This window comes from Canis aureus, chromosome 8 (genome assembly GCF_053574225.1).
Source record: "Canis aureus isolate CA01 chromosome 8, VMU_Caureus_v.1.0, whole genome shotgun sequence".
NCBI lineage: Eukaryota > Metazoa > Chordata > Mammalia > Carnivora > Canidae > Canis > Canis aureus.
Genome location: NC_135618.1, coordinates 37,640,747 through 37,668,190, shown reverse-complemented (window position 1 = coordinate 37,668,190; position 27,444 = coordinate 37,640,747). Strand labels below are relative to the sequence as shown.

The window sequence follows — 27,444 nt, the reverse complement described above, 5'->3', positions numbered from 1 at the left end:
CGGGGGGGGGGTAGCTGTGGGCGCTGACCCGTGCCGGCCGCACCCCTGCGCGTCCCCCCCCCCCCCCCCCCGCCCTGCCCCGTCAAGGTCAGGCGGGTGGGTAGCTCCGCGCGTGGCCGGGCGGGCGGCCAGGGGAGCGCGGGCGGGGAGCCCCAGAGCCTCGGCCCGTCAGCCCGGCGCCCGCAGCGCAGAGGGAGGCGAGGCCGCGGCTAATTTGTACACTAAGTGCTTCTGACAGGCCGCCTCCCGGTGCCACACACCAGCGCCGTGCACCGCATGGCTCGCGCGACACCGGGACAGGCCTGCCACCGGCCGCTCGGGCAGCAGCCAGGCACTGGGCTTGGCTGGCGTGTCCCTGCCCCGGCCACGGCCCTGGTCCCCAGCCCGACCCCAAACACACGGCCCTGGCCCTTGGCCCCACCCCTGTCCTCCTCCACGCTGCTCCCCAGCCCCTGTGCCCTGCCCCTGTCCCCTGCCATGCTGCTACCCAGCCCCTGTCCTGTCCCCCAGCGCATACCCTGCCCATTCCCTGCCCCCTCTCCTCCACCTCCGCCCCCTGCCCCTGTCCCCCGCCACGCTGCTCCCCAGCCGCCTCCCGGGGCCTCCTGACCAGGCCGAGCCCCCACCTCAGCCCCGCGAGCATCTCCTGTAAGCCCCCCAGTCATAACAGCATCGGGACGAGGGGCCCCCCGACTCCTCCGTGAACACCAGGCCCCTTTCCACTACACTCTCCCCGCTCCTCGCTGGAGCCCCCCGACACCCCTGCTGGCCGGACACAAGGACCTGGGGCACCCACGCTCCCCCTCTCCCTTCCTGGGCCAGGCTGCCGGGACACCCCGGGGGGACAGGGCCAGGTGTGTGCCAACCCCACGCGGCAGCCCCCCCGGGACAGAGCCCGCGTGGCCAGCGCAGCGCGGAGGCGCAGCGTGCCCGGGAGATGTGCTGTGGCAGCTGCCCCGCTGCCTGAGGCCCGCCTGGAGCGAACACTGCTGGTGGCTTTAATTGCTTTCACATTCGATAGGCTGGCCTGTGACAGGCCTCTTCCACGGCGCCGGCCCCGCAACCCACCCGCAGCCTCCGTGGGCGGCTGCTGGGGAGCCCGCCACCCAGGACGCGGGGCTGGGGCCTTGCAGGGTGTGCGGGAGGGCACGGGGAGGGCACGGGGCGGCTGGCACCCAGGCCTGACACTGCTCCATTACCCCCACCCCCGATCGGCAGATGCAGATAGGCCCCCCCGACAGTAGATGTCGCATGGGGAAAAGCCACATGCGCGGGGACAAGGCTGCTGACTGCCGCAGGGTCTGGACCAAGCCTCTGCCCTGCCCAGACACAGTCCTTCAGAGGTGCCAGCGACGGGATGCCCCTGAGCACCCCCTTCCCGTGGACGGCAGGGAGGCAGCGGGGTGCCCGGGACGGGCGGCACACAGACTGGGAGGCACTCTTAGAAAACAAAACATTTTTATTTGGTCCATTGGAGCCTGAGTGTGGAAACCCCCGTGAAGAACCATCCTATAGGGACGGGGACTGCAAGTGATAAAATAGTCTCTGTCGGAAGAGCTGGCCATATATACAGGGTTAAAAATATTCACAGCTCAGAGTAAAAGGAAGGGCTATAAAGGAGGCCCCAGGGAGGGCCGTGCTGCCCCAAGTGTCTCCTGGTGTAGGAGGGCCCGGGGCTTCCCGTGGCCCGCGGGGCTGGGCACCGAGACCAGGGGCCCAGGAAGCTGGCCTCAGACGTCCCCGGCAGATGCGGGACTCTGGCCTGATGGCGCCGCGGCAGAGGACGGCGGGGGCCACGGGCCGCTCCGGGGTCTGAGGTGGGGGAGGAGCCGGAGGGGCTGCCGGCCCCGGTCCTCCCGGCAGAGGTCAGGCAGCGCTGCATGCATCACCTCGCCACGCAGCAGGGCTGGGCCTGGTGGGACCCTGACCCGCAGCCCCTGGGACATGGCTTCTTGGGTCCTGGCAGGGGCTCCAGGAATTGCATAGTGTCGCCAGAGGGGCCGCCGGGCCCTTCCCCATCCTGGCTCCGAGCCCCCGGTCGCCAGGCACCCGCCTCCTGGGACGCGCAGCTGGGAGTCCAGGGGCCCCGCTTGCCCTGCGGGGGCCAGGGGCAGGCAATGTGCTCTGGGGGCAAGCTGGGGACAGACGGCTCCTGGTCTCAGGGCCTACAGACAGGGTGGTCCCTGGTCGCCCTGGGGTCCCAGCCTCTGATCCATCATAGAGGAGATGATCGCTCTTCACCCTGGGTCCCAGCCCGAACCCCTACAAGGGAGGGACCCTTGCTCTTGCTCTGGGGTCGCGGCCTCCCACCTGCCTGGATGGTTCTAGGAGCAGGGCTCTTGGCTGCCTCGGGGAACGGGAAGCCTCGTCGGAGCCTGGCGGTTGAAGCCGCCCTTGAGGCGGCTGGGCAGAGGGTCTGGTGTCCAGGCCCCGCTGCAGGCGGGTTCGAGGTATTGTGCTGGGAGCCCTGGGCAGGAGGGAGGGCAGGGGCGAGGCCGAGGGGAAGCTACTGCAGCTAGTGGCTCCCTGGGCAGGGTCCTGAGATTCTGGTTCAAGCGTCCTCTGTTGGGGTCTCCCTCGTAAAGTGCGCGTGGGGGCTGGGAAGGTGGGGTGGTCACAGAGGCCGGGGGCCGTGCAGGCCGGCGACTTCGGGTGTGAGCGGGGGGCTGTGGGTGCCCCTGGAGGCTGTCCAGTCACTGAGGAAGGCCTGGGCAGCCTTGCGGTGCGCCAGGCGGTGCGTGATGGAGAAGCCCGCGTTGCCCTCCAGCTGGGACAGGATCACCAGGACCTGCCTGGGGGAGGGGGCCTGTGAGGGCTGGTGGGGGCCTGTGCAGGCGTCGGGCCAGGGGGCGTGGGGGCGGGGCAGGGCGCACCTGTGCAGCGGGGGCACGCTGTCCTGGGTGCGCAGGCTGCCCCGGGTGGACACCACGTTGAAGCTGTCGGAGCAGTCGCACTGCACGTGCAGGTAGGACTTGGGGTGCCGGTTCTCCACCACCACGATGAGCCCCGCCCAGCCGTGCGTCAGGTAGTAGCAGGTCATGCCCTCGCGGCCCTGGCCAAGGACGGGGCGCGGGTGGGCGGGGGTTCCGGGCGGGGTTCCCGGGCCGCGCCCTCCTGGTGCCCTCCCGCCCCCCTGCCCGCCCGGCCGGCCCACCTCGTGGCGCTCGCCCCGGCTCTCGGTGAGCAGGATGATGGCGTCGGCCAGCGTGGTCGGCTGGGCCTCCACGGGCTCCACCATGACCAGCCTGGAGCTGTACACGGCCAGCACGTGGCCCGGCGGCTGCGGGGTGCAGCGCGGGGCCCCCGCCGAGGGGCTGGAGGCTGCAGGGGGGCGGAGGGGCGAGTGAGCGGGGTTCAGGGGGTGGGGGGCGGGAGTCAGGGGGACGGGGGCGGGGCGCGTACCCTGCGCGCTGGCCGGGGGTCCGGGCGCCGCGGGGCTCCAGTGGTTGAAGGCACAGCACACCACGGCGTACTCGCCGGGCTCCAGCATCACGTCGCAGTTGACGAACTTCTTGACCGCACGCTTGCTGTGGGCCAGCAGGCGGCCCAGGCTCAGGCGGCCCCCGCTGCCGAAGGACGCGCGGAACACCAGGACGCACAGGTCCAGGAGGTGGCTGTCCACGGAGTCCGCGCGCCTGCGGCCACCGACCCCACCGTCAGCGGGCCGCCACCCCGCCGCTACATCCCGTCACATAGCCCCGCCCCGCGCCCCCCCCCCGCCCATAGCCCCGCCCCCAGCTCGCGGCCCCGCCCACCTGCTGCCCTCCTGGAAGAGCGCAAACTCCAGGGATGCGCGCTCCAGCACCGTGAGAGCAGTCACCCCCACGGGGCCGCTGGCGGAGCTGGGAAAGCAGCCCTGCACACGCGCCTCCTGCCAGTCCGAGTGCACCTTGCAGATGTCCACGGAGTCGAAGTACCTAGACGCGAGGGCAGCCCCACCCAGCAGCTTTCACCCGAGCTCAGGCACAGGAGCTTCCCGCGCCCTCTCCACCCTCTGCCCCAGGGCACCCTTGGCATCTCCGGGAAGCAGGGTCTGGGAAGCCTGTGGACACCAGCAGGGGGCGCCGGGGAGGGCTGCACCCCGAGCTGTCCGGCATTCTAGCATTGCCCAGGGCCCGAGGTGTTGGGCGGGACACGTGGGTGACACGGGAGGTGAGCCCAGGGGAAGGCAGCTGGAGCCTGGGGACTGCCACGGGGGAGGCACGGTACAGCCCAGGCCTGCAGGGTCCAGATACCTGATGAAGTCGCTATACTCCATCCAGAAGACGCCCTCGTTGCTGCCGTGTGGCATGAGCTCGCCGCGCAGGTGCCCCGGCCAGTGCGGCCACTCATCTGACCAACTGCCATTCCAGGAGAAGCGGCCCCACGGGTTCCGGAGGCGCAGGAGCCTGTGGACCACAGGGCTGAGGGCCAGGACCACGCCTGCCACTGCTTCCACCACACATCCACCCGGCCCCTACCTGCAGCCCTGGACGTCGCGGACATCCAGGATGGAGTAGGCATGGCGGGGACGCAGACCCAGGCTCTCATAGGCAGCGTCGTCCACCTTCATGTTGCCCCCCCCACAGGAGGCACCCATGAGGAACCTGTGTGGGCAGAGCAGCCTCAATGACCGGGAGCCCCTTCACTCCCAGGGGCCTCTGCTGGCCCTGCCCCCCAGCGGGGAGGTGCTGCACAGGGGCAGGGGGATGGGTGGTGAGCACTGGAGGGTGGGGGGGTTCCTTCCTGTCTGTGGGGGCCTAGGGAGCCACAGGAAGTGCCGGCCCAGCCCCCTCCAGTGTTTCCAGAGCTCAGAGGCCTTGGGCTAGGGATTGGGCGGGCCCGGTCCTGCCAGCGCAGGGCTGCGGCTCTCCGACAGTGGCGATACTGCCCCGTACCAGCTGAAAGCACAAGGTCTTGGCACGAGGGAGCCACCTCTCCCAGGTTTAAGGTTCTGGGCCCTTCCCACAGACACGCCGGCCAGCATGTGCCAGCTCTTAGAAGGCAAACCCCACTCCCACCAGCTGCCTCTGTGGGGCTCCCTCCACGCGGCTCCAAGCAGGTGCTGACGGTCATCACAGGCCCAGGTCAGAATGAGGCCTTCCAGGTACAGGCCAGCGGGCAGCATCCTGCCTGCTCCCCATACCAGCCGGGCAGTGGGGGATGTTGGCAACGCTGGAGATGCAGGCTGTGGGTCAGAGGGCACTTGCCCTGCTCATCCCACCGCTCCAGGCCCCGGCCTGGCTGTCCCCTCGTCTCGCCTCTCCTCCCAACGCTGCTGACCGCCACAGCGCCCGCCCCTCTTACCCAGCCTCCTTAGAACTCAGCATTTTGGCCCAGATGAGGTCAGTGTCAACGGGCTCCTCTCGGGGGTTAGTGGAGCTGACCTGCAGCGCCAGGCTCTCACAGGGGGCACCGGTGAGCGTGGCCAGGCCTTCGATGGCGCGCCCTGCCTGGAGGGCAAAGTAGGAGCCGTGCAGCTTGGCCAGCGCCTTCTCGATGAGGGCCACCCACAGCTGCTTCCGCTGAGCCTATGGGGAGGAGCTGGAGTCGCGAGGCCTGACGCCGGCCGACACCCGCGACGTCCCTCCCATGCCCACCCACCCCGCCACCTGGGAGAAGAGGAGGAAGCCGGCCTCGTCACAGGGCAGCATGTCGTCCACGAGCACCGTTGTCCACGTGCCGTCCTTGCAGAGCCGCACCTGGTATGCGCCCTCGGCGCACAGGCTGCGTGTGACCATCACCCGCTCGACCAGGTCAGGCCGCTCGGCCAGCACGGCCAGCGCGCTCAGGAACCTGCACAGAGCCGGGGCCTCACCACGAGCACTGCCACACTGTCCGCTGCCCAGCCCCTCTGTGGGCGCCCAGCTCACCAGCAGTTCCCCAGCAGCCCCTGGAGGATGTCCGAGGGCCGGAGAGTGTGGAACACAGACCACGAGGCGCTGTGGTCCCTGGAGACGGAGCAGTTGATCTCGTGGGGCCGCAACCACTGCCGCACGCGCTGCTGGACGCTGTCGCCCGCGGGGAAGCCCACAGACTCGGGCCCCGGGGGGAAGCTGTCGTCCACGAAGTTCACACTGTTCTGTAGGGGCATGGCCTCACACTCAGACTCCACCTGGTTGAGGCCCACCACCCGGAACACCCTGAAAATGCTCCAGAAGGAAAAGTGTGTGTGTGTGGCCACCCTGACTGATGTGGAGGGTTAGGCCAGGGCTTGGGTGAGCCACACCACCCTGTGTGGGCACGGGGGACCGCAGCCCACCGGGACACTGCATGCCCCTGGGGGCTCCAGCCCCCACCCTAGAGGCCACAGGGTGCAGGGAACCTGGGCGGCTCCCCTGCCATGCCGAAGGCCCCAATAAGAGACGTGGGAGCTTGGCTGGGACGTGGAAGCCAGGACACACGCCCCCAGACAGGCTGTCAGGATAGGCGGCTGGCAGTGATGGGGTGGCAACCCGGGGGGAGACAGACAGCCCCTCCCAGTGACTCTGGGGGTCGTGCTGCACTGGTTTCAGGCTTCCCACACCTCCAAGGGCAGAAGAGCATGAGGGAGAGTCCCAATCCTGTTCCAGCAGGGTCTCCACGGCCAGGGGAAGCACGGGGCCCGCCTGCTGCACGAAGCCTCCCCCTGCACCCCCCCCACCCCCGGTGGCTTCACCATCTACGGGAAATCACAACTGAGGAGGGCCAGGAGCACAGGCCACGGAGTCACGGACCCTCGTGGGTACAGGGGAAGAAGGGGCAGGATGTGGGGACAGGGAGCAGGCTGGAGCTCAGAGCTCGCGGGAGGGGGGTGCTGCCCCTCTGGCCAGAGGACAGACAGCAAGGAAGGACAAAGGAGCAACCGCCTTGATTGGGGGTGGGGGAGAGCCAGCTGTTCGAGGGCGCTCACCTCCCGGCAGAAGGCCACGATGTTTTCCCAGAGGGCCTTGGCCTCACCCTCGTCTGTCTGCCGCCGCTTCTCCACGTGCATGCTCTCCCTGCGCCTCAGGGGGGCGACGCCCCGGCGCTGGGCCACCAGGAGCTGGGGCGTGTGACAGGCGGCACAGTGCTTGGCCCGGGGCGCGTTGAGCAGAGTACAGGCAGGGCAGGCCCACTGGCTCGGGCACTCGGGCGGCGCCACAGGGAATGGGTAGCTGGCCTTGTGGGCTGAGCAGGGCCCAGGCCTGTCGGCGCCGCAGTCTGGGCAGCGGGTGGGGGGCTCACCGTGCTCCTGGAAGCCGTGTAGCTTAGAGCAGCCGCAGGCCGTACACCGGGGGGCCGCCGTGGGGTTCTTGAGCGTGCACTTGGCGCACGACCAGGTGGTGAAGTCGGGGCTGGAGGGGCTGGCTGGCTTGTAGCGCACAGTGTCTCCAGCCAGGTCGATGACATCGCTGCCCGGCGCGGCACCGCAGGCCTCACAGCGCGCAGGGCTCGAGGGCCCGGCCTCAGAGCAGGAGCCACAGCGGTGCGGCACCGGGCTGCCCTCGGCCTCCTCCTCCAGCATGCCCAGTCGCTTGCTCGACAGCAGCTCCGCCAGGCGGGACGCCCCAGCTGCAGTCCGCCCTGGGCCCTGGGAGGGCCCCTTGGAGCTGGCAGAGGGTGAAGGCTGGGAAGCCTCAGGCACCAGTGGCTGCAGCTGCGGGGGTACCTCGCGGCGGCTGCGAGGCACAGGGTTGTTCTGCAGGGTGGGCGAGAAGGGGCCGAAGGACGGCGCCCGGGGTGGCTCCTGGTCGGTGGCAGGGGGAGGGTCAGCCTCGGTGTCTTCCCCGGGTTGGGGTGGGGCCGGAATGACGTGGAAGCCGGCAGGGGCAACGACCTCAGGGACCACCAGGGCCTCGGGGGGTATTCTGGGCAGCGAGAGTTTCCGGGGGCCCCCGCAGGCAGAGCAGGAGCTGGCCACCGGCGTGTTGTGCAGCGTGCAGCGCTGGCAGGCCCAGCCACTCCCGGGATCCGCTGCCCTTTGCTGCTCCTCCTCCAAGGCCTCCTCCTCCTCCTCCTCCTCATTGGGCCGCCCCCGAGGCGGCTCTGCAGGCGCCAGCCCCCCCATCCGCACGGGACCCGTGTCCTCCTTGCAGCCGCCCCTGGGCTCTGCCAGGACTCCGTTGATGACCGGCAGCAGAGAGGCGCCAGGCACGGGCTCTGGGGCAAAGCCACACACCTCGCAAGTCTCCTTGCCCAGGAAGTTCCGGAAGGTGCAGCGGGCGCAGGGCCATTTCTGCTCCTCCACGCTGAGCCTGAGGATTTGGTCGAGGTCGGGCTTGTGCCGGGGAGCCTCGCAGATGGAGCACTGGCGCTGGCCGGCCGGGTTCAGGAAGGTGCAGCGCGCACAGGACCACTCCCCGACCGTGGCCATGGACCCAGGCGAGTGCGTGTGGCTGCAAGGGAAGGTCCCGATCAGTGCAGGCCCAGGGCAACAGTGTCCTCTGGGACAAAGGGGTTGAGCTATAACGGCAGGCCCTGGAGCGCAGCCCATGTGGGGCTCCAGGACTCTGAGGGCTCAGGAGGCCCCAAGGGACCTCGCAGGTGTGTCCCGAGACCCCTCTGGAGGGGCGGGCCTGGGGAGACGCCGGGACAGGGCAGAGCCACACCACCCTGGAGGCCACGGAACCTGCTGGGGAGGCCAACTTTGATCAGTTCCAGGAGCGTACAAGTGAGCTTTCTCGACAGGCTAGATAGAGGGCCTCCTCAAAAGCAGGCACACGTCCCAGCGGTGACCTGCTGCGGGCTGTCCCCCTGAGACCCGGGGCTCAGCACCGTACTGCAGTCCCAGCCAGAGCAACGAGGCAGCCAAAGAGCTAAGAGGCATCCAAGTGGGGAGGAAGAGGTAAAGCCACCTGTGCTTACAGAGGGCACGATCCTACATATAGAAACCCCAAGAATCCGGGATCCCTGGGTGGCGCAGCGGTTTGGCACCTGCCTTTGGCCCAGGGCACGATCCTGGAGACCCAGGATCGAATCCCACATTGGGCTCCCAGTGCATGGAGCCTGCTTCTCACTCTGCCTGTGTCTCTGCCTCTCTCTCTCTCTCTGTATGACTATCATAAATAAATAAAAATTAAAAAAAAAAAAAAAAAAAAAGAAACCCGAAGAATCCACCAAAACCACCACTAGGGCTAACGGATGAACCCAGCGACACTGGAGGGCACGAGACCGACACACAGCCATGAGCCATGTTGCCGTGCCAGCCACAACAGAAGGGAAGGTGGGAGAATGGTCTCATCTAGAATTACACCAACACCTAGGAATACACCTTAAGAAGAACCCTTGTACTCTGAGCACTACAACGCTCAACTGGAAGAAACCACAGAAGACCCCAACGAGCAGACACTCACCCTGGGCTCAGAGAGAAGACCATACAGCTGATGTGACGGTCACACCCAAAGTGACCTACAGATTCACAGGAGGAATGCAATCCCCACCAACTTCCCAGTGGCCCCTTCCCCCCCACCACCAGGAACGGAAAAAGTGGATTTTGAAATTCATGTCAAACTGCAAGTACTCCCCCAAGAAGCCAAAACAATCCTCAAAGAGGGAGTATCAGGACCAGCGGCACTGCCACAGGGACACACCGCAAGTCCCCACACGGTCCGTGCGGCCAGGACGGCAGGGCTGAAGGACCCGGAGACATGCCCTCGCACATCCGGTCAAGTCACTCCTTATTTTTCTTTTCTTTTCAGTAGGTACCATGCCCAATGTGGGGCCTGAACTCACAGCCTCGAGATTAAGATTATGAGGCTCTATTGAGCCAGCCGGCCGCCTTGGGTGAAATCATATTAGGCAGTGGTGCCGAGACCCCTCCGTAGGGAAAGGGCAGTTTTCAACGAATGGTGCTGGGAGGGCAGGATCTAAGCACTAAGGAAGGAAGATGGGCCCTTTCTTCACACCATATTCAAAAATTAACTCAAAATGGATCAATAATCGAAATGTAGGAGTGAAAGTCACAAAACTTTTTTTTTTTTCTTTTTTTTTTTTAATTTTTTTATTTATTTATGATAGTCACAGAGAGAGAGAGAGGCAGAGACACAGGCAGAGGGAGAAGCAGGCCCCATGCACCGGGAGCCCGACATGGGACTCGATCCTGGGTCTCCAGGATCACGCCCTGGGCCAAAGGCAGGCGCCAAACCGCTGCGCCACCCAGGGATCCCGAAAGTCACAAAACTTGTAGAAAAAAAAACCTAAGTAATTTCTGTGACCTTGAAGGGCACGTTGCTGGGTCCTTTGGGCTCTGGGCTCAGCGGGGAGTCTGCTTGAGGCTCTCTGCCCCGCCGCCCCTCCCCTGCTCGCACGTGCGCTCTCTCAAAATACATAAAATCTTAAAAAATGTTTTGTGATCTTGATTTTCACAATGGATTATTACACGTGGCACTAAAAGCACAGGCAAATAAAGGAAAAAAAAATTATACTTCAGGAAGATGAGTAACTTCCGTGCTTCAAAGAGCACAGCTAAGAGAGCGATGAGAACTCATAAAATGAGAGAAAATATTTGCAAATCGTATCTGAAAAGGGTCTTGTATCCAGGAAACAAAGAGCTCTTACAACTGAACAACAGACAATAAAAACTCTTTTCAGAAACAGGCCTGGAACTGTCATTTCTCCAGAGGACACACGAGCGGCCACGGGCACGCGTGGAGAGATGCTCACATCACCTGCCTCAGGAAAGAGCAAAGCAAACCCCGGAGATGGTTCAGGGCCCCCGGGGCGTGCAGGGTGGGGATGGCCCAGCGCCCCCGCGGCCTCTGCGACTTGGCACCAGCCCCGCACACACCCCCCCCCGGGCAGAGAGGAGCAGAACCCTAGCAAACCCACGGGCAGATCCACTCACGACAGTCAGGCGGTGGTAACAAACCCCGTCAGGGAACGGAGGACACATGCGTGTGGTGCAGGCTACAACGCGCACGTGCCCGACCAGACGCCACGTGGGGGAAGCCGGACACAAAGGCCACAGGCTGCGGAGTTATTTGCACCAAAGCTTTGGGCAGGAGATGCAAAGGCGGCCGGAAGCCGGGGGGCCCCGGGGGGGGGGGGGGATGGTGACGCTGGGTACCAGCGGGTCACGGCCTCTGAAATACTTACTTTATGTAAATTTCATCTCAAAAAAAAAAAAGAGCTGGGGGGCCAGGGCATGAGGGGGTGACGACCACCCCGACTGGGGCTGCCGGCTGCGTCCCCGAAGCAGCTGCCTCTGGTCTTCCCGGGCCCCTGGGCACGCGCCTGACCGTGAGGCCATCCCGCAGTGCTGAGGCCCGCCCGCCGGCACACGGCTGAGCCTGGGCACGCGTGGCTCACGGGAGGGACGGGCCGTTGCCCGAGGGGCAGGCCCGTCCACTCCCTTGCCCACTGCCAACCTAGGCCGCCGCTCGCGCACCCTGCCCGGTCCTGCTGGCACCCGGCAGCCCTGTGGGGCGGTAGCAGAACGCTGCCCAGCCCTGTGAGGTTACCGGGCAGGTGGGGCACGGGGTGCCCAAGGTCAAAGTGGGACAAACGGAGGAGCCTGTGCATAGCAGCTGCTCTAGCAGCCTGTCCCCAAGTGCCTCCTCCCCTGGCTGCAGCCCCCGTCCCAGGTCACACCTATGGCTCAGAGGCAAGGCCGACGCTCGGGCGCCGGCCCCGGAGGAGGGGCCGCAGGGACGGGCCAGGCACCCCACGAGCCTGGGCGTGGGCAGTGCCTGGCACAGCCGAGGGCAGTGCATGTGGGGCGCTCGGGTGCCTCGGCGGGAGCTGGGTCAGTGTCCGGGGGCGCGGCCGGCCCCTCGACCTGCTTCTCGAGAGCTAGTCTGGGTGTGAGGGGCGTCTACACAGCTCAACCCAGTCCCTACGCTGACTGCAGATGCTCTGCCCGGGAGAAAAATCAATTGTTCTGTTTGAGGCACAAAGCCTAGGATTCTGACGCTGTTTCTGCCGAACCCTTTTGGTTCAGGAAGAAAGAAAACTTGCTTCTTCAAAAAATCGAAAAACCTCCCTGAGCAACAGGATGGTTTCCCAGGGCCCGGGGCCAACTGAGAGGCCACCTTCCAGCCTGCACGCTGCGGCTCACGGGCTCCCACGGCCTTGCCAGGCAGGGCCGTAGGGCGAGCGGGTGCGGCGGTGCCAGGCTGGGCTCAACGCAGGGCCCTCGGCACCAGCAGAGCAGGGCAGCTCAGCTTCGCCCTGGCTTCTGTGCTATGAAAGCCTTGGAAACCTTCCTGGAGACTGCCGGGGCCCCCCATGCCACTCCCCACTCAGGGAAGGGCCCGCAGTCCAGGTGTGGGTCACAGCTTGTGCCCACGGACACACATGCACGTGTTCAGCCCTGGGCCGCCTGCACCCCAGTTCCAGGCTCAGGGGCCGGCCTCTCACCCCGCACCTCACCTGGCTTGGTCCCAGGGGCCAGCAGAGCTAGTCTGACACTTTGCAGACCCTCTGCCCCAAGAGGGGTCTCCAGAGAGAAGACTCAGCCCCTGTCCTCGTGTGAGAGCCACGTGCAGGAGGTGGATGAGCCCTGCTAGAACACCTGCCCTCGGCCCCAGGGCTCAGAGAGGTCCCAGATGCAAGGTGAGGACAGCCTGGGGACGGAGGGGGCTCAACTCCTGCTGACCCTCCTAATCCGCTAGCTGGCCAGTCCATGACCCGGGCCCAGCTGACCACAAGGCCTGGTGTCCGCTGGTCCTGGCCAGCGCCCGGGCACACAGGTGGGACACGGCAGGTTTCACAGCCATGGTGGTGGATAAAGCACGTCACAAAGACTGTATCTGGGGTTCAGAGAGGTTTAAATGGAGACAGCGCCTAAAACTTAAGTTTAGCCCTGGGGACCCAGAGGACAAGCAGTGGCACAGGGGCCCCCGCACAGCTGGCAGGGACAGCGCTCTGCTCCCTCTCTGACCCCCGCGCCCACATCTCGGTGTCACTGGGCAGGCTGAGGTGAAGTGGCTCCGGGGTCAGCGGCTGGGTGCCTGGAGGAGCCCGTGATCGGGCCCCTGCCTTCATGTCCCTGGGCCCCCCTCCTCTGACGCCCCAACCCTAGGGTCACCCCAACCTGATGCGCGGCCTGGGCAGGAGCCGAGGGCTCAGGAGACACTGAGAGGTCAGGGCACCCAACCAGCCCAGGAGGAAGCCCACCGTAGGGAGCCCGGACCCACGGCAGACTCCACGGCATCACGTACTCCAGGGCATGGACTGGATCGTGTCCTGGGGGGCACCAGCTGCCTTTGAAAGAAAGGCCAAGTCAACTGGAAATTGAGGCAACTGTCCAGAGAACCCCCACCCCAAGTACCTGCGGTGCCTTCCGAATCTGGGGACTGCCAGCACCACATTCCTATCCAAGAGGGGGGAGTGGGGCTGCGCTGGGGCACACAGCAAAGTCCCCCAGTTAGCAGGACACACGTCAGCAGGACGTGGACGCTCCCGGTCCCCACTGGGGGATGCCTCTCCCCACCAGACATGGTGGGCTGACACGTGGCATCCCCACACACAAGGCGACAGCTGCGGCCGCCTGACCTCTGACCCCGAGGCTCGGAGGCGTGCCCGGGTGCCTTCCTCTGGGATCACCCTCCTGCTCTGTGTCTCCCTGGCGGTGGAGACAGGGAAACACGCCCGCACTTGGCTCTCCCGGCCGCAGCAGGGCAATCGGGTGGCTCCGGCCCAGGAGGCAGTGGGCCCAGGCGTGGCAGGTGTTCTGGTTTCCTCAGGGCCCCCTGGTCCCCCGGGGCAGGCCGCGCCTCCACCCGGTGGCAGAGCAGCACACGTGTGCATCCGTGTGTCCACGTGTACAGGGGTGTTGGGGGCAGGGCGCCTGTCGGGGTGGTTGTGTGGCCACCTGCCTGTCACTCTTCCTGCCATCTGCCTACCTCCGCTCCCCAAGCCGGGGTGTCTGTGACTCCCTCGAGGTGGCCCACGGCATTTCCTCCTGCCTTGCCTGCTGCTCCCAGGGGTGCACAGTGACTGCCCTGGGTCTGGCTGGCTACGGTGGGCGGTGAGAAAGAGCCGCTGTGCCCCCGGGGGGAGGAGGCCGACAGGAGGCCAGGGGAACGAGAAGGTTCGACTTGGTGCGGCAGCGGCGCCAGGATCCAAAGTGACGCAGACACGTGCCCCTCTGCACGCTCGGGCATGGCACGAGGTTGCTGCCTGGCTAGCCCCACAGGGTCTACCCGGCCTGCCGCTCGTGGGGCCGGCCCTCCAGACCCAGGAATCCTACTCCCAGCAGTTTAGCCTAAGGAAGTAAATGGGAATTTCTAAGAAGCGTGTGGACAGATGAAGGGAAGATGCCCCGCGTCCTCAGTCAGGGAGATGCCTATCAAACCACGTGGGGACGGCGCCCCACACCCGCCGGCATGTCTAGAACCAGATGGTCACGAGCGTAGGCCAGGCTGGGCTGGAGGGGAACCAGTGCCCTCCCCTACACCGCTGGTGGCAAACAGCCTGGTAGTTTATTTTAGAGTTAAGCCGAGTCTAGTAACTGTCAGCCGTCACGTCCAGGGTCCCCACCCAAGGGAGAACGTGTCGGCGTGGGAGCTGGCACGTGGATGCTCACAGCGGCACGGTTCATAAAAATCAAGCGGAAATACCCAAATGTTCGTTAACTGCAGGCTGGCTACAATGGGATGGGGTCCGTCCGTACAATGGGGTATTCATTATTCGGCCAGAAGGAACAAAGCTCTGGCACCTGCTACCCTGTGGCCAGACCCTGAGGGTGTCACACTTGGTGAAAGAAACCGGGCACAAAAGATATAGGATTCCACTTGTAGGACATCTCCAGAAAAGGCACGTCCATGGGCAGGAGACAGGGTGGCCAAGGGCGGGGTGCCCGGGGGCCATGTGGGTGAGCAACTCCAAACCCTGCAGCTGCACCTTGTGGGGGTGAGGTTAGAGGGCAAGAAGGCTGCCGCAGAAAGACACACACGTCTGTGAGCGCGTCCCCTATACCGTAACGCCCGCACAGCAAGCTCCCGACAATCTGACGCTGACTCTGACCACCCGAGGGCCGTGCCAGCTGCCCCTCTGCTGGGGGCGTGGGCCTCCGGTCTAACAGCACCCCAGAAGGGACACCCATCAGGACGCTGCCCGTCCCACCGACCCCAGCAAGCCGCGTCCATGGATGTGACGGCCAAGGCAGCAAGGTAGGCGCCTGAGAGGGAGAGCGCCTTACCACGGCCTCCACCCAAGGCTGGAGGAGCCTGAGCGCCTGCCGAGCAGCGGGTGCCCCTGTCCAGTGGGGCCACAGGGTGGGCTAAAGGCAGGAGGGGGACGTCGGGGCCCAGCAGCCCCAGACCCGAGCAGTAGGCAGTGCCCGTCACCCCAGAATCTCCGAGCCAGGCACCCCGGGGGGCCGAGGCAGCATAGGCTGGACTCCGGGCGGAGCGAGGCCGCGGCTACAGGCGGCCCACATGGGAAGGTGTGCAGCGCAGCGGCACCGCACGCACGCACCGGGGCCTCCCCTGCACCCCACCCCGAGCAACAGGCTCCCAAAGAGGCTTCGGCAGGAGCAGCTGACTGGGCAGCCAGAGCCCCGCAGGCAGGCCACCCCGTCCCTGTCGCAGGTGCAGCAGCCAGCCAGGCCCAGACCCACGCCGCCCGGAGCCCCGGGCTTCCCCTGCAGCTCCATCTGGGGCCCCATCCCTGCAAACCCTGTCCTCGGGCCACCCGTCCCCACCTTCTTACCTTCGGGCCCGGGGCCTCGGGGGCTGGTGCTGCCGGGTGACCAGGGCACCGCCCCAGACGGGGCCCCCAGGGCCGCTCCTACACCAGCCGGCTGCTGCAGGGGGCCCGGGGTACGGTGGCGCCCCGGGGAAGCCGTGGTCCGACTCGGTCTCGGTGGCCAGCGAGGAGGCGGAGCTCCCCATGGCCCCCGCGGTGGCGGCCGCGCCGAGACCCGGGCCTGGTCACACGCGGCCGGCAGGGGGCGAGATGGAGCATGGAGGGAGGCCGACGCCCACGCGGCAGACAAGGCCCGGCTGCTCGGTCACACAACACAAATACACAGAGAGAATAAAGAGAAACAGGAGAAACAGCATGACTCACAGGAAAGAAGCCCCCCAAAGCCCGGGGAGCCCCAGCACGCGAGGGCCTCGGGCACCCGGCCCCATACAGGAACCCCGCGGGGCTGAGGTGCGGGCTGAGGCTCCCAGCCGGAGGCCCGCCCGCCAGCAGCGCCCTGCTCCGCTGGAGCCCACCCCCAACCCTGTAGCTGCCCAGGGCGCCCGCATCCGTCCGCTCGCTGGTCTTTAAAGGAAGCCTCCCCCTCGTGAGAAACAGATCCTACGGTCACGCTTTGTCATAGAAAAGAGGATTGAGGGGCATTTGGCCAAAGGAAAAGGAGGACCGAGCAAGTGTGCACGGCAGGGCAGGGCGGAGGCCCCAAGTGCCCGAACAGCCGGCGGGGCCTCTGGCAGGGACGGCCTGTACCGGGGACACCGTCCGAGCCCCACGGCTGAGCGCAAGGCCTCGGGGCTCGATCTGAACAAGGCCCGTTCCTGCGAGGCTTGGGGCCCAGGAGGGTGTGCGCTTGGCTCTGGCTACACAGCGCCCGGCAGCCCGGCTTGCCCCCTCCCCAGTCCCCCCAGGTGCTCGGACAGGGTAGGCGGGCGGGGGCCAGGCGACACACGGAGGAGCTCTGGGTCCAACCCATACGAGCTCCAGCCAGGCCGGCCGAGTCCTCTGTGCAGCAAGAAAATTTGCCAGGCGGCCTTTCCTCGGAGGCACGGGGACGCGGATGGACAGCAGCGGCCACCCTCACTGCCCGGTGGCCTTGCAAGTCTCCTGGCCCCGAGGCCCCCTCCGGGGTCCACCCCAGCTGCCCAGAGGAGGCGAGGCCCCCGGGCCTGCAAAACCCACACCATCCCCCCACCTCTGTGCAGGAACGTCCGCCGCAGCCGACCCACGGGAGCCCCAAGGGAGCCCAGACGCCCTGTCCAGTCATTCAGCAGCCACGTGAAGGTCAGACAGACAGACGGGAATCTGGAAAACGCCTTACGTAACCCGCACATCCAAGCTATCTCGGTATCAGCATGAAATCTAGGTACAAGCACGCGTGAGCTACAGGACACTGCTCTCAGCCAGGACCCCTGGGCGCTCCTGCGGTCACACTCCCCCCGAGTCAGCGGCCGTGCATGCCAGGGGCTTGCACACGGGCAGCGCCCAGATCCCCATCTGCCAGGGTCACCGCAGACACCTGTGTCTCCCATGGTTATACCAGACCCCGCAGCCCCTGGAATCCCTGGGCTCCATCCACGCGGGAGCCCCTCCTACGAAGAGCCCGAGCCTCTCTCATGCTTCTTTCGTAGCAAAATCCCAGGCAGATGAAGGATGCAAAGGGTGTGGAGGACCGAGGAGGCCTGAGGTGCAGCCATGCCCGCTGGGGGTGCTTGGCCCCAGGGCTGGGTGGCCCTGACAAGGACCTCTGCCCGTGTCCCCCGTGAGGGCGGGGTGGGGCGGCTGGCGCCCAGGGGAAGCAGCCCTGAGGCCGAGTGACGATGCGGCCCAGGCTGCCCAGGGGTCCGGCTCTGCCGGAGGACAGAGCACCAAGGTCCTGCCCAGGCCGGGCTGCCCGACGCGCACCAACGGTGCTGATGTGCAGGGTCTGCAGCGGCAGGGAGCGCTCCACCCACCACAGAGCTGCCCCCGAGCCCCGCAGCGGCTATAGCAGCTGCACCGGCTTCCTGGCACCCCCAGCGACCCCTGACCCTGCAGGCCCCGCCAGGCAGGTGGGCGGCCTCCAGGGTGGGCTACAGGCTGGCAGCCCGGGTCCGTCTCCCTGACGGCTGGAAGGGCTCTCCCCAAGAGCCGCTGGCTCAGGAGGGCCTGTCTCGGGGTCTTCAGGGATGACGGCACCCCGACGTCTGGGGGTGGGGAGAGGACGTGGGAGTAGGAGCCCCTGGTGGAGTACCCTGGCTGAGCAGCCCCACGCTGCCCGGGGCCAGTCCCTGGCTCTCGTCCCAGCTCCATGTCGCCATAACGCAGCACAGGGGGCGTTCACACAGCCTGCTCCCCAGGCCTCGGAACCTGATATGAAGCTCAGGCGAGGACCTCCCGAGGGGCAGAGGAAACCCCGATTCCAGGTGACAAGCGTCCCACCGCCCTTCCCCCACGGGGCCTGCTGGGTGGGCAAAGCAGCCCGCGCGGCCTCACTCTCCGGGCGGGGGCACGGGCGCGGGCCAGGCCGGCAGGTGCCGGGTGCAACACCCACCCCCTGTGCATCTCCGCCTGCCTGGGAAACAGCCCGGCGTCCAGCGCGCGCCAGGTGACCGACGATGTTTGCAGGCTGCCCCTCAGGGCGCCCGTCTGGCTGCTGTGCCTTGAAGAATGAAGCAGAGTGCGTCTCTCCGGGCAGAAGCCGGAGCACACGCCGTGGGGACGCCAGCCTCCCGCATGCTGTATCATGCGGACGGGCGGGTGCTCCGCGACAGGGTGCCGCACTGGTCCTCCCTGCTCTCGTTCAGGAGTCCCTGCCCTACATTTAAACGGGGCAGTGGCCTAGATCTGGCCTCAGGCAGCCATGGAGGTGGGGCCGCCGTCCTGCCCCCCGCCTGGGGTGGGGCACGTGCCTAGCACGACACCCCAAGAAGACAACCCCTCTTTACGACCCCGTGCGGGGAGCACCTGCTTCGGTCACGGCAGGACCCATCACCCGAGCCCACCTCCTCCCCCCTGCCCCTGCGGGCCCCAGCACGGGGTTGGGGGAGCAGGGGCGGGGTGCCGCAGTGCAGGGATGCAGGCGAGCTGCTTCTGCCCAGGGAGACTTTGCCAGGGCAAGGACCGGGGCAAAGCGATGGCCGGCAGGAGTCAGCAGCCTGTGAGCAAGTAAGGCAGTGGAGGGGACCAGGAGCCCGAGCAGGGGTGTTTATGTCCCGCTCTTCCCATGCCCCGGGGCCCCAGAGTCCAATGGTCCGAGCCCTGCACCGATGCGTGCTGCTTAGTGATGCCTCTTCCGGGCGGCCCCCACAACCACGTCCCACTGCGCGCACTCCCCATGCCGCCCTATGGCTCCCGGGGGAGGCGGTGAACATGGTGTCCCAAGTCCGCGACTGCCCACCCGGCCCAGGACAAGCCTCCTCAAATCTCCCCGTCCTCACGAACTGCAGCAACCCCCAGGTCAGCCCCAAGGCAGGGGCACAGGAGAGGGATGACGGATAGCGGCCTGCTGGGGGGCACCCCAGAACACTGCTGCTCCCTGCACCTGGTGGCCACCCCCCAGAAGGCCAGCCACGAGCCCGAGGACAGGCGGGGCTGGCCAGAGTGAAGCCAGGCACTTCGACCTTCCTGCCACCCCCAGCCCCACCTGCCCCCCGGACGGGCAGGGTGCAACAGGGATGGGCCATCAGGCCTGCGCGGGTGCTTCGGGGGAAGAAACACCAAAGGCGCGTGGCAGACGCACCTGCTCCGCAGCCCGTCCTGCACAGACAGGACCGCAGGCTTGGGCCCCACACTCAAGGGGGCCCGAGGGCACCCGCCGTTGTCGGGGATGCCCACGCTGTGCTCGAGCCCTGCCACCCCACGACCGGCCTGGTCACACCGCAGCACTTGGGAAGGGGCCCTCCCCTCGCAGAAGGCAGGCTCCGCGACAGCAGCTTAGCCAAGGGCACACCCACCGGGAGGGCACTCCCCTGCCCAGAAGATTCTGGACTCTGGCCCTGCAGACCCACCCTCAGGCTTATCAGCACGAGCCCAGGGTCCACCGGAGCGTGCCAATCAGGCACTCGTTCTGGCTCTGCCTCCACCCCCAGGCCAGGGCCACATGGGTCACCCCATCTCCGGACACGTGGACCTGGACAAGGGACGACCCTCGGGCACCTGGGAGTGTCCCCGTGGCTGGTGGCCCTTCAGAAGCTGCATCTGTGCCTTACCCAGAGGAGGCTGGTGGCTCCGGAGAAGCCGGGAGGCTGAGCCAGCACCTCGCTGCCTAGTTTGGAACCCCGACCTCCCCAGCCGGGCTGCCGCACAGCAGGGGACTGTTGATGATCCAGGGCCCAGGGGCCGGGGCCTCCGCCAGCCCGGCTCTGCCCACCTTCCCCAGAGGTACCAAGCGGGCCGGGCTCCAGGCAAGCAGCCAGCCAGGCCGCTAAACGAGTCACCTGGACTCAGATCCGGGCATCGCTGGCCGCTCCCCTCAAGGAGGCACCGCTGCCCCCAGCCCCGCAGCTTTGTCCTCAGAGCACCAGCACCTGGTGGGCACGGGCACTCGCAGTGCCCTCTGCTCCTTCAGCTCAGAACAGGGCACTGGGCTCCGCAGCGCGGGGGCCGCCTCCACCGGCTCACCGGGGCCCTCAAGCAACACGGAGGCCAGGGGCCCCAGCTGCGTGCCTGGAGCCAGCCAGGCCTGGGAGCAAAGCCGCGGGCGCGGACGGGTCACTAGCTCCTCCTGGGAGGAGCCGTACTCTGTCCTCACCCCCGCCCTCCTGACCAGGAGCCGCTCCCCGAGCGCACTGCGGGTGCTGGCCACTCTTCTCAGCATTTCTGGACTCTCCCCCGTGCCAGGGACCGACGTCCTCACAGGTCCGGGCAGCCAGCACCGGGACAGCAGTTGGGGCTCCTCGCCGTGCAGCTGGGCACCTGGGGGCGCCTCTGGACACCTCCTGATGTAGCTGGGAAACAACCAGCAGGGGACAGGCAGGGTCTTCGGTACATTCCGAGGCACCTGCTTCCCGGGGTGGGGGTGGGGGTACGAGCCCCTGAATCGGATGCACACTAGGTGCCCGGGCTGCCCACACGGGAGGGGGCCGGGTCGCTGCGCGTCCTTAAGCTTCTGCAGAGTCACACGTCGCTTTTTGCGCACCACACAGAAAATTAATCATATTCTCCAAAACAGCACTTGCAGAGGAACAGGGACATTCTCTGGATTTCGGTTTCTGACTTCATGAGTTTGGTACCGTTTAACGACACATATCATCTACGGAGAAACAAGAGGTGCCGGATGCGTTCTCACTTCGGGCACTTCTGTGTTTGCTGGTGGCAGACACAGCCTCAGCCCGGGCAGCCTGGCGACCTCCGGCCTCACCGGCAGCACAGCCTCAGGGGGGCAAGGGCCTCCGAGCCTTCAGCTCACCCCAAGGGAGGAAGGCGGAGGCTGGGAAGCCGTGCGGCCCAGGCCCTGGGACTCAGGCCTCTGCAGCCACGTCTCCGGGATGGCAGGGCTGCAGCATGCGCCACCCCTCCTGTCAAATGGACACAGGGCAGGCGGCCCTGGGCTTCCAAGATGAATCTGATTCCAAAGGGCGACTTGTAGGGGAAGCTGGGATGCCGGGGGCCGCTGGCGAGCGAGGAGGAAGTCCGGCCTCAGGTCTGGGCCGCGGTGGCGCGGGAGCAGGAAGCTGCGGCCGACGCCTCGCAGACACACGAGCACCGCTGAGCGGCAGCCGCCAACCCACTCTCCTCCTGCCCTGCAGCGCCGTCCACGCCCGTCCTGCAGCCTGGCCACCGGGAGGTGCGGACGAAGCCCACTCCATCGCAGGGGAACTGCCCAAGTGCGACGGCGGGACCGGGACGCAGCGCCTGCACGTCCACCCCGGTGCTCAGGCCAGCCTCGCAGGAGGGATGGTGTCGCTGACGTCTCCTGGGGCCCCTCCCGGGCGTGTGTGTGGGCCAGGACACTGCTCTGCCCTCCCGCAGCCCCGGGCCCTGCCCCTGCCAGGCCTTGCCCCGGCGGCCCTGACCCGGCGGTCTGACCCTTCCCTGGGCTGCTGTCAGGGCGCACCGGCCAGGGTAGGGCCGGGCAGGCCGGGCCAAGCTGGACGCAGCCTGGCCTCACCCCGCGGCCTCCTCCCAGCTCGGTCAGGGGCTGGAAGCCAGCAGGCCCGTGCTCGGCCGACCAGGGCCCAGGCTGCTGGGGAGCCCGCGGGAGTCCGGGGCGCCTGCCATGACCTGGGGCTCTGACCCGGGCCCTGAGCCTCGAGCGGGCGCCCCCAGGCCCCGCCGTAGGTGCAGCAGCGACCCCGCAGCCCGGGCTGCCCCTCCGCGCCTCTGCCCGCCGGGCGCCCTCCGTGGAGGCAGCAGGCGGCCCCCGTCCCCCGGTCCCCCGGTGTCCCAACGGCCGCGGAGCCGAGGCCCAGCCGGTCGGCGCGGAGGCCGCTCGGGGCTGCACACGCGGCGGGCACGGGGCCTGGGTCCGGGGGGGGCAGTCGGGAGCGCGGCATAGCGGCCGCGGGGCCTGCCCGGGACTAGGGGCGCCCGGGGCCGGGGTGCCCGCAGCCCTCAGCGCCCCCGCGCAGCCCACCCGCCCAGACTCACCTCCGCGGCCTGGCGGCGCCGCCTCGTCCCCGCGGCCCGGCCCGCTCGCCTGCGCCGGCCCAGCCGCAACTTGTGCCGCCGGCCTCCCGCGCCGAGTGGCGGAGCCGCCCCGTCCGCCCCGCCCGCCGCACGCCCTGCGCCGCCTCCGTAGCGTAGCGCCCGGTCGGGCCCCGCGGCTACGGCGCGCCCGGGGCGCACTGAGCGCTGTGAATCGCGCGCGCGGACTACCGCTCCCAGAGGGCCGCGCGGCGCCGCCAGGCCGGAAGCTCGGGGCGGTGCCCGGCGCGCGGTGCGAACCGGGAGTCGTAGTCCTCGGCGGCGGGCCGACAGGCACCCGCCGACTGCTCAGGCCGCCCCGCCCGCCAGCACCGCGGGACGTGACCGAGCTCCGCGCTCCGGACGGCACGGCGTGTCCAGTCCCTCTCGGACTGGCGGAAGGGAAGCTCCCGGAAGGGACTGAGACTACGACTCCCAGAATGCCGTGCGCGGGGGGAAGGGGGCGGGGCTCCCGCACGGCCCCGCCCCTGCGCTTCCGGCTGCGCCTTGCCGGCGGCGGGCGGCTGCGGCCGCCTGCACGGGCGCTCTCCCGGGTCGCCGACCCCCGCCTCCCCCCGCTAGCGCCGCGGGCTCGGGGGGCGACCTGGGCGGACACCCGGCCTCGGCCCTTACTGCGTAACCCGGTCACGTGACCCCGTGGCCTCGGCTCCCCGGGAAGGGAGGGGCCGCGACGCGGGGGCGCAGGGGCGGAGCGTCGGCCGCGGCTCGGCGTGACGCCGGGGCCCGCCCCCGCCCCCGCCCCCGCCTGTGCTCGCCTAGCTCAAATACATAAATGAATATTTAAAAGGAAAAAAAAGACTAACACCGAGAGCCCTAGCTCTGTCTTTATTTAAAACATGCCTTTTTTCTTTTTTTAAAACACGAGCGCCGAGCCCGGGGCCCAGCGGGAGGCCCCGCCCCGGGCAGCGGCCTTGCCGGGGTGTCGCCGCGCGACGGCCCCGGAGCCCCCCCAGGCCCCCCAGGCCCAGCCTGTCCCGCCAAGCTCCCTCGGGCGGCGCGGGGGCTGAGCCCAGGGCGGGGGAGCGGGGGAGCGGGGGAGCCGGGGCACTCACTGGTCGTGCGGGAGCCCCTGTGCCTGCAGGCCGGGGTGGGGGCGGGGGCGCCGGAGGTGGGACACGGGCGGCGGCCGAGGGCCCAGGAAGGCCGCCGCCCCGAGCGCCCCTGGCTGCCTTCCCCTCCCCGCTGCCTGTGGCTGCGGCACCCCACGAGGGCACGGTCGAGGGCCGTCCTGGGGGTGCTCAGGGACTACACTCCCCTTCCCGACTCTGGCTGGGGCGGCTGTGTGCACCGGCGCCCACAAGCACGTGGCCCCCCACAGAAGCTGCTGGCCCTGAACCAGGCCCCTCGCAGTGTTTCAGAGGCGGGGAGCCCAGCCAGCACGTGGCGGTCTCGGGCGAGCTGCTCCGCGACCCTGTCCGAGGCGGACCCTGTCCGAGGCCGGGAGCTGGGGGCACAGCTGGAAGCTTTGGGCGAGTGCCCCTGTGCGAATCCTGTGGGTGCCCGTGCTGCTACGGGCGTTGGCACGCAACGGTGAGCGAGACACCCCAAGGGCCTCACACAGTGGAGATTCTGGTGGCATTTGGGCACAGGGACCCTCCGCGGTGGGACACGCATGCTGAGCCACGGGAGGCCGGTGCAGGACACCGTGCTGAGGTGCGTGACCTGTGCTCGGGCCAGCTTTCAGGTGACCCCTCAGTGCCCACTCTGCGAAGCGCCCACGGCCAGTGACCAGGAAGGGCCCTTCCTGGGGCCTGCAGCTCCCAGCCTCTGAACTGCCAGCAGGTGGAGGGGCAGTGCTGGGGCAGCCAGGCTGGGGGCACGCGGGGCGCCCTCCCTTCAGCACTGACGGACAGCTGGAGGACCCAGGACGGCAAGCACCCACACGCCAGGAGCCAAGACCTGGAAGGTCAAGCGGTCCCCTACCAACAAGGGCTGACCTAAGACAGACCGGGGCACTTCAGGGTTAGGGTGGAGGGCAGGGGGGCTTCCTGGCTGGCAGTGAGCACTGCTGTTTGCATTTACGGTGGAGTTCCACCAAGTGTTCTGCGGCCCCACCCTGTGCCCCGGGGGCCAGGGAGGCTGGGAAGCCCAGGGCAGGGGCCAGGCCTGGGCGGCCAGGGGGCCAGACAGTGCACAGGCCCCTACGGGTTTAAGAGCGTAAACAAAACACCCGATGGAGCCAGGCGTCCTCCCCGCTTCCAGCTTCTCCATCTGTGGGCTCCAGACGCACAGGGTAGGCAGAGGGCCAGGGTCACCCAGGGCATCAGGCTGGGGACAGGGCTCTCCTGGACCCCCACCGACCTGACCCTGGGGTTGGGGCCTGCAGCCAATGCCTCAACAGTGCCATCTGTCCCCAGCCCCCAGTTCTGCTGGTCCCACCTGTGGGCACCAGGGCAAAAGTCCCACTGACTGGCTTGGCAACGGGAGCCCGTCGCACCGCCTGCATAGGGAACTGTCCACTCTGGGCACTAGGACCGCAGGTGGGACCTGCAGTATCACTCACCCCAGACCCTGGAAAACTAGCAGGGAAGTGGCTCTGGGCAGGGTCTTGGCCTTGGACGTGTCCACACCCCAACAGCCCCCCAGGTTCCCCCTCACTGCCACCCCACAGAGCATCCAGGTCTCCCAGGCCTGACCTTGGGGACCCTCTGGAGTCCTGGGATCCCTGCTCATCACCAGCCAGGCTGTGTCCATTCACCACTGCTCTCAGGTCGTTGACCCGTGGCCAGCACATCTGGGCTCAAGCCCCTTCAGGGCCCTGCTGGGTTGGGGGTGGGGTCCTCGGCCTCCCCCAGGCCTCCGTTGGTATATCTGTGTCCAACACACAGGTAGCTCAGCGTGAGCAAGGTGGTAAATGCACGCTGGCTGCTCCTGTGGATGCCTGGGCCGCGGGCTAACAACTCCCACTTCCAATCAGCCTTGCCCACTCACCCCCAGAACCTTCTCATCGTCCTCCCTGTGATGACAGTGGTACCTGGGCTCTCCTCCCCAGCCTGGCTGCCCAGGCTACCTTCCTGATCCTGGAGCCGAATCCTGTCGGGGTGTGTGGTTCTGGTGGGAGTGATCTGCATGACCCACAGGCCCTGATCCCTGGTTACACATCCTGGCCTGTGATGTGCCCCCGTGGCCCCCACGCCCAGGAGGGCCCCTCAGCTGAGCTCTGCCGGTATGCAGCCTGGAGGTGGCACCCTGGGGCCTCCAGGAGGGCTCTCCTGCAGCCGGACGCCTCACACCCCTCCCTGGGGGGCCGTCGGACCTCTGTGCACAGGCAGCTCTAATCCTCAGGAGACTATCGTGGCCTTGCCCCTGAGCACACAGACCACCACTGCTCTGCCTCAAGAGTCCTTCTCCCGGGGAAGGAGACAGGGTCACTGTGCAAGCGGAGGCCGGGGCGTCCGTGCGGAACACCTCCCGGCAACTCTGCTTTATGGTTACGGGGCCGCTGAGTGACGCACAGAAACAGACCTGCGTCAGCGTCCGCGGGACAGAGCTGGGCACGGAAAGCAGAGTTCCAGTATTTATTATCATACATATATATATTTTATGTGTATACACAGATAGTTTTCTCTCTTGGAAGTATTAAAAAATTGATCAACCTTCAATCTATAAAAAATACCTACTCTACATGATAGAAAAATCTCTCCTGCAAGTTTACACTGATTTACACCCAAGGCTTTCCCCAAAATGTACAATACGAGGCAACGTCTTAAATCTTAGTGTACAATGTGGGCCACAGGGAGGATGGAGGATGCAGGGGGCACACACGCCCACACACACGCACGCACACGCACACACACGCCTCACACACGCCCTCGCACACAGCATGGCCAGCCTGTGTGTAGGGCCTTGACCCACCCGGGAGCACTCAGGGGCTCCTGGCCCGTGCTCAGGCTCAGGGTGGGGGCAGGCCCAGCAGCCCCCACAGTGGGCAGAGCCTGGCAGGGGTGAACCAGGGCCAGGCAACGGCCTCCTCGAAGGAAGCCCCACGTTGCCGGGGGGCTGTTCTCTGCTCCTGACAACCTGCACCGCCCGGCCTCCCATAGAACGTGGCTCGGGGAAGGACGGCCACATCAGTGGCTTCCAACTCCCAGAGGAAGCTGCTTCCAGACACTGGGCCTCTGGCCTGGGGATCGGGACCTCACCCAGGGTGGCCACGGCCATGGGGGCGCCGTTTCTCACCAGGACACTCTCCACTCTCCACCCGCACCGCACCCCATCCCGAGAGTACACTCCACATGGAGCGACTCGCGAGTCCTGACTCAGAGCGGAGGTTCCTGCCCCGGCCCCCAGGGGGGTTAGTGCAGCAAGGGTCTGGGCCGTGGGAACAGCTGCGTGGCCTGGAGGTCCCTGGGTCTGAAGCTGGACTGCAGTGCGCCTGGCAGCTCATGGCCTGAGCAGCTGACGGGTCCTGCGGCTTCTAGCGGACCCTAGTGTGCACTGCCTCGCCCACCTGTACTCCCCACAGCACCGCCTGTGGCGAGAGGGTCCTGGGGCCCCTGTGACGTCCAGGTGAGGCACGGGGCAGCACACCGCGGGGATGTAGCCTTCCTCTCCTCCCTGATGGGCAGGGCGGCAGGGGGTCTCCACATGGGCGGGAGCTCGCAGAAGGGCTCGCCTGAGCCTGAGATGTGGTCTCTGCATCTCTGCGGACAGTAGGCCCAGTCCCACCCTCTCCTGCATGGGCCCCGATCCCAGGGCTCCCACTGTTCTCCCTCTGCAGACCCGTCAATGCACCCCAGCCCAGCCGCTGGTCTCAGCTGTGCGCGCACTGTGGCCATCTCTTGGGTGCGGATGGGGTGCTGGGCCCACCGGCTGGGCCTTCCTGCCTCTATTTAACCTCCAGGATGGAAGGGTTGGTCTCCATGATGGCCACGATGATGCGGTCAATGTAGTCCTGCAGGCGGAAGTTTATCTCCTCCTGCTTCTGAATTGCGTCCATGAGCTATGGGAAGAGCAATGGTCAGTGCCAGGCCGGTGCACAGACTGTGGCGCGTCGGGGCGCCGAGCCTGCACGGGCCTTACCTCATCTCGGGAGACAGAGCTGATCTCCGCAGCCAGGGACTCTGAGAAGGACGTGGAGAAGAGGTTCTTGGCGCCCTGGATGCTCAGGTTGATGATCTGCCCGTTGAGCTCATCATTCTGCTCCTTCAGGTTCCGGTTGTCCTGGGTCAGGGACGGGACAGCAGCGTCATTCTTGACTGAGCCCACACAGCACTGGCCCCGACGGGGCTT

General features: G+C 67.1%; 2 protein-coding genes across 6 annotated transcripts in view; both read right to left on the bottom strand.

Annotated features, from left to right (window-relative positions):
• Positions 1-1,441: 1,441 nt before the first annotated feature.
• CAPN15 (calpain 15) lies at positions 1,442-22,265 on the bottom strand. 4 transcript variants are annotated; one of them, XM_077905923.1, is made up of 13 exons: positions 22,156-22,262; positions 15,595-15,887; positions 6,872-8,336; positions 5,853-6,061; positions 5,592-5,775; positions 5,287-5,510; positions 4,461-4,586; positions 4,236-4,388; positions 3,756-3,917; positions 3,403-3,635; positions 3,155-3,321; positions 2,874-3,052; positions 1,442-2,792 (listed from the first exon to the last, which is right to left on the bottom strand). In XM_077905923.1, exons 2-13 carry the CDS (start codon positions 15,774-15,776, stop codon positions 2,615-2,617), a joined length of 3,462 nt encoding a protein of 1,153 aa, XP_077762049.1. In that variant the 5' UTR covers positions 15,777-15,887; positions 22,156-22,262; the 3' UTR covers positions 1,442-2,614. The 4 variants fall into 4 exon arrangements, with proteins under 4 accessions (XP_077762049.1, XP_077762048.1, XP_077762051.1 ...); XM_077905922.1 differs by lacking the exon at positions 22,156-22,262 and adding an exon at positions 19,776-19,917; XM_077905924.1 differs by lacking the exon at positions 22,156-22,262 and adding an exon at positions 19,776-19,917 and having other exon boundaries at positions 2,645-2,788.
• Positions 22,266-25,716: 3,451 nt separating this feature from the next.
• The window catches only part of RAB11FIP3 (RAB11 family interacting protein 3), a 78,310-nt gene continuing 76,582 nt past the window's right edge, over positions 25,717-27,444 (bottom strand). For both annotated transcript variants that reach the window (XM_077905920.1, XM_077905921.1), the window contains 2 exons: positions 27,235-27,375; positions 25,717-27,154 (listed from right to left, as the gene is read on the bottom strand). In XM_077905920.1, the coding sequence (XP_077762046.1) occupies positions 27,041-27,154; positions 27,235-27,375 (255 nt within the window). In that variant the 3' untranslated portion in view covers positions 25,717-27,040. The remainder of the gene's footprint in view (positions 27,155-27,234; positions 27,376-27,444) is intronic.